The sequence below is a fragment of the Nicotiana tomentosiformis genome, chromosome 4 (assembly GCF_000390325.3).
Source record: "Nicotiana tomentosiformis chromosome 4, ASM39032v3, whole genome shotgun sequence".
NCBI lineage: Eukaryota > Viridiplantae > Streptophyta > Magnoliopsida > Solanales > Solanaceae > Nicotiana > Nicotiana tomentosiformis.
The window spans coordinates 21376890-21381296 of record NC_090815.1 but is presented as its reverse complement, the minus strand read 5'-3'; the positions used below and the strand labels follow the sequence as shown (position 1 = coordinate 21381296).

The following is a 4407-nucleotide window of genomic DNA, read 5'->3' as shown; positions in this document are numbered from 1 at the left end:
ACTATATAAAGGGGGTCTGATTATTTGTAAAAGACATTGTAACTCACATCTCAAAGCAATAAACTATCATTTCTAGTTATTATTATCTCATTACTCTATTCCGGCATCGATTATAGAATTTTCTACCCGAGTGTGATCAACCTTCAAGTCCAGGATTGTTCAACTTGTGTGGTTTGCATTTACTTTTCTTATCGTTAATTTCAATCTTAATCCGATTTCTTATTTTGTATCAAGTTGTATCAGGTATTCTTAAAACTGTGTACAAATTCAATTGTTATTCGAGGGGAGCGGGAGGTAGGGCAGGGGTTGGGGGCGGGTCGGAAGGCAAGGGAGGTATAGGGAACAAGGGTGTCCACTGGTTAAGAATTGGGTCATGGAATATAGGTACATTGACGGGTAAGTTTATAGAGTTGGCAAAGATCCTCCAGAAGAGGAGGGTCAATATAGCGTGTGTCCAAAAGACAAGGTGGGTAGGGTCGAGGGCGAGGGACGCGGACGGGTATAAACTTTGTTACTCAGGAGTCCAGAAGGGTAAAAATGGAGTGGCTATCTTGGTGGATAGGGAACTTAGAGAGTCTGTGGTTGAGGTTAGACGAGTGAATGATAGATTGATGATTATTAAGTTTGGTGGTTGGAGAGTACACTCTAAACGTCGTTAGCGCCTATGCGCCGCATGCGGGCCTAGATGAGGAGGTTAAATGGCATTTTTGGGAAAGGTTATATGAGATTGTGCGCCAGGTTGCACCTGCTGAGAAGCTATTCATATGAGGGGATTTTAATGGTCATATTGGGTCGACCGCAGGTGGTTATGGCGAGGTGCATGGAGTCTTTGGTTTTGGGGCGAGGAGCGGAGGAGGTACCTCCTTGTTGGACTTCGCTAAGGATTTTGGGTTGGTGATTGCGAACTCTACCTTTTCGAAGAGGGAGGAGCATTTGGTTACTTTTCAAAATGTAGTGGCGAAGACTTAGATTGACTATCTCCTCCTTAGGAGATGTGACAGAGGGCTGTGCAAGGATTGTAAGGTGATTCCAGGTGAGATGCTTGAGACGCAGCATGCGCTCTTGGTGATGGACGTTGGTATTATGTTGAAGATGAGGAAAAGGTCTTCTCGAGGAAGACCGAGAATCAGGTGGGGAGCCTTGACTGAGGATAAAGCCCAAGAGTTGGAGGAGAGGTTGTCATCTATGGGAGCTTGGAAGAACAGTGGAGATGCGAGCACTATGTGGTCAATGACAGCAGACTGTATAAGTGATGCTGCAAGAGAGGTGTTAGGGGTCTCGACCGGTGTCGCTAGCGGCCACATATGAGATTGGTGGTGGAATAAAGTGGTCCAGGGTAAAGTGGAAGCGAAGAAGGCGGCGTACCTAAAGTTAGTGGGGAGCATAGGTGAGGAGGAGAGACGTGCGTGCATGGAGAGGTATAAGGTAGCTAGGAAGGAAGCTAAGCTGGCGGTCACAAAGGCTAACACTGCAGCTTATGGTCGTATGTGCAAGGAACTGGGGAAAAAAGGCGGGAAGAAGAAGCTATTCCGGTTGGCCAAGTTGAGAGAGAGGAAGGCTCGAGATTTAGACCAAGTGAGATGCATCAAGGATGACGATGGTAGAGTATTGATGGAAGATTCCCATATTAAGAAGAGATGGCAGACTTACTTTCATAAACTTCTGAATGAAGAAGGGGATCGGGATATCGTGCTAGGTGAATTGGAGCATTCTGAGAGTCATCGTGACTTTGGGTACTGCAGGCGCATCAAGGTTGAGGAGGTCGTGGTAGCTATGAGTAAGATAAGTAGGGGCAGAGTGACAGGGCCTGACGAGATTCCGGTAAAATCTTGGAAGTGTGTGGGGAAAGCAGGCTTGGATTAGTTGACTGGGTTGTTCAATGTTATTTTTAAGGCGAAGAGGATACCGTATGAGTGGAGGTGGAGTACGGTGGTTCCATTGTATAAGAACAAAGGTGATATCTAGGGTTGTAACAATTATAGGAGTATCAAATTACTGAGTCATACCATGAAAATGTGGGAGAGGGTGGTTGAAGCGAGAGTGAGGATGTCAGTGTCTGTTTCCGACAACCAGTTCGGGTTCATGGCGGGTCATTCTACTACAGAAGCTATACACCTTGTTAGTTGATTGGTGGAACAGTACAGAGATAATAAGAAGGACCTGCACATGACAAGAAAGCATATGACAAGATTACTAGAGAAGTTCTCTGGAGATATTTGGAGGCAAAAGGTGTGTCAGTTCCTTACATTATGGCGATTAAGGACATGTATGATGGGGCTAAGACACGGGTAAGGACAGTAGGAGGTGGCTCTGAGCATTTTCCGGTTGTTATGGGGCTACACCAAGGCTCTGCGCTCAGTCCGTTTTAATTCGCCCTGGTGTTGGACACGTTAACACACCATATTCAATGGGAAGTGCCATGGTGCATGTTATTTGCCGATGACATAGTTCTGATTGATAAAACGTTAGCCGGTGTTAACGAGAGGCTGGAGGTTTGGAGACAGGCTCTTGAGTCTAAGGGTTTCAAGCTGAGGAGGATGAAGACGGAATACCTGGAGTGTAAGTTCAGCGCTGAGCCGAGGGAAGTGGGCATGGTTGTGAGGCTTGACTAACAGGTCATCCCGAGTAGAGGCAGCTTCAAGTACCTTGGGTCGGTTATCCAGGGGGGAGGGGAGATCGACGAGAATATTACACACCGTATTGGGGTAGGATAGATGAAGTGGAGGTTAGCATCTGGAGTCCTGTGTGACAAGAGAGTGCCACCGATACTCAAAGATAAGTTCTATAAAGCGGTGGTTAGACCGGCCATGATGTACGGGGCTGAGTGTTGGGCTATGAAGAACTTACATATCCAGAAGATGAAAGTAGCAGAAATAAGGATGTTGAGGTGGATGTGCGGGCACACTTGGATGGATAAGATCAGGAATGGTGATATTTGGGAGAAGGTACGCGTGACTCCCATTGATGACAAGATACGGGAAGCGAGGCTCAGATAGTACGGGCATGTACAGAGGAGGAGCCCAGATGCCCCGATAAGGAGGTGTGAGTGGCTGGTTATGGAGGGCACGAGAAGAGGTAGAGGGTGGCCAAAGAAGTATTAGGGAGAGGTGATCAGGCAGGACATGGCGAGGCTTCAGATTTTCGAGGACATGGCACTTGATAGGAAGATGTGGAGGTCGAGTATTAGGGTTGTATGTTAGGAGGTAGTTAAGTCTTGCCTTACTTCGTACCGTTGTGAGACTAGTCTGGTAGGATTTTGTCTAAGCTAGCTAGTGGCAATGTCGTATCTTACTATTTTGTGTTTCAGTACCGGACCTATTTACTAGCTATTATTTTTGCTTTGCATCTTTCTTCTGGATTTCATGTTGTTCCTATTTTTCCTATGATTTCTGTAGTGATACTAATATTGTCTCATTTTGTCTTTTTGTCCTCTTAAGGCGAGGGTCTTTCGGAAACAGCCTCTCTAGTTCTTCGGGATAGGGGTAAGGTCTGCGTACACACTACCCTCCTCAAACCCCACTAGTGAGATTTCACTGGGTTGTTGTTGTATTTTTTAATTTGATAGAAAACACGAGTAATTACGGCCAACCAAGGGCAACTAGCCCTTTAGTACCTGATTCAACTGGACCAAGTATTTTCATTGTGGAGTGTAATTTATGCGTAAAATTATATTAAAATTATAATAAAATAGTAGATATGAACCCATAAATTTAAAATATAATGGTTCAATGCTAAAAACCTTAACGGTTGAAACCATAATATTTACATAATGAATCTGACAAGTGAGGCTTGCTCATGGTAAAAGCACCTCCACCAACGACCGTTAGGTCCTGGATTCGAGTCACGCTAGATAGGAAGTGTGAAAATATTATAGATCCTCTTAAATTTAGAGGGATTTAAAAAATAAATCATGAATCCGCATCTGCGGCGAACAACTCTAGATTTCTACCCTCTCTTTTCATCTTTGGAAGTTTCAAACCTCACTCCTCTCCTAGCAAGGACAGTGTTATTATACATATGCAAAAAAAAAAATTACGATCAAAGATTATGCTTAGGTGGATTGAATCTAAGTAACCTTAGTTAGAAGCTTCGAGTTTACATTCCATAAATAAATAAATAAAATAAGTCATGCGAATGCACTTTCTCTTATAATGGACCTTGAGTGATGCAAATTTAGTTTACTCGGGGTTTTACGGCGGATATCAAACATTGGATAGAAAATCAAAAAAAAAAAAAAAGAAAAGAGAAAGTTAAGGTCAAAATCAACTTACAAATTCTTTAAAGTAGAGGTAAGATTGAAACAGGATAAGAAGAGTAACTAAACTGAAGAAAAGAATTACTTTAATGCAAGAATCAAGATGGATATTGAAACTGGCAAGTAGTAAGTAGAGTATAATATAATCTTGT

At 43.5% G+C, this 4407-nt stretch overlaps 1 protein-coding gene across 1 annotated transcript; it reads left to right on the top strand.

Moving 5' to 3' along the window:
* Nucleotides 1-1038: 1038 nt before the first annotated feature.
* Nucleotides 1039-1863, top strand: LOC138909349 (uncharacterized). The gene is made up of 2 exons (XM_070200543.1): nt 1039-1266; nt 1336-1863. Exons 1-2 carry the CDS (start codon nt 1039-1041, stop codon nt 1861-1863), a joined length of 756 nt encoding a protein of 251 aa, XP_070056644.1.
* The last annotated feature ends 2544 nt before the right edge of the window (nt 1864-4407 follow it).

Excerpts from the sequence above, each read along its gene's own strand:
- LOC138909349 (XM_070200543.1), top strand. The coding sequence starts at position 1,039 with ATGCTTGAGACGCAGCATGCGCTCTTGGTGATGGACGTTGGTATTATG. Across the intron at positions 1,267-1,335 it reads TAAGTGATGCTGCAAGAGAG|GGTAAAGTGGAAGCGAAGAA; the intron begins GTGTTAGGGGTC and ends AAAGTGGTCCAG.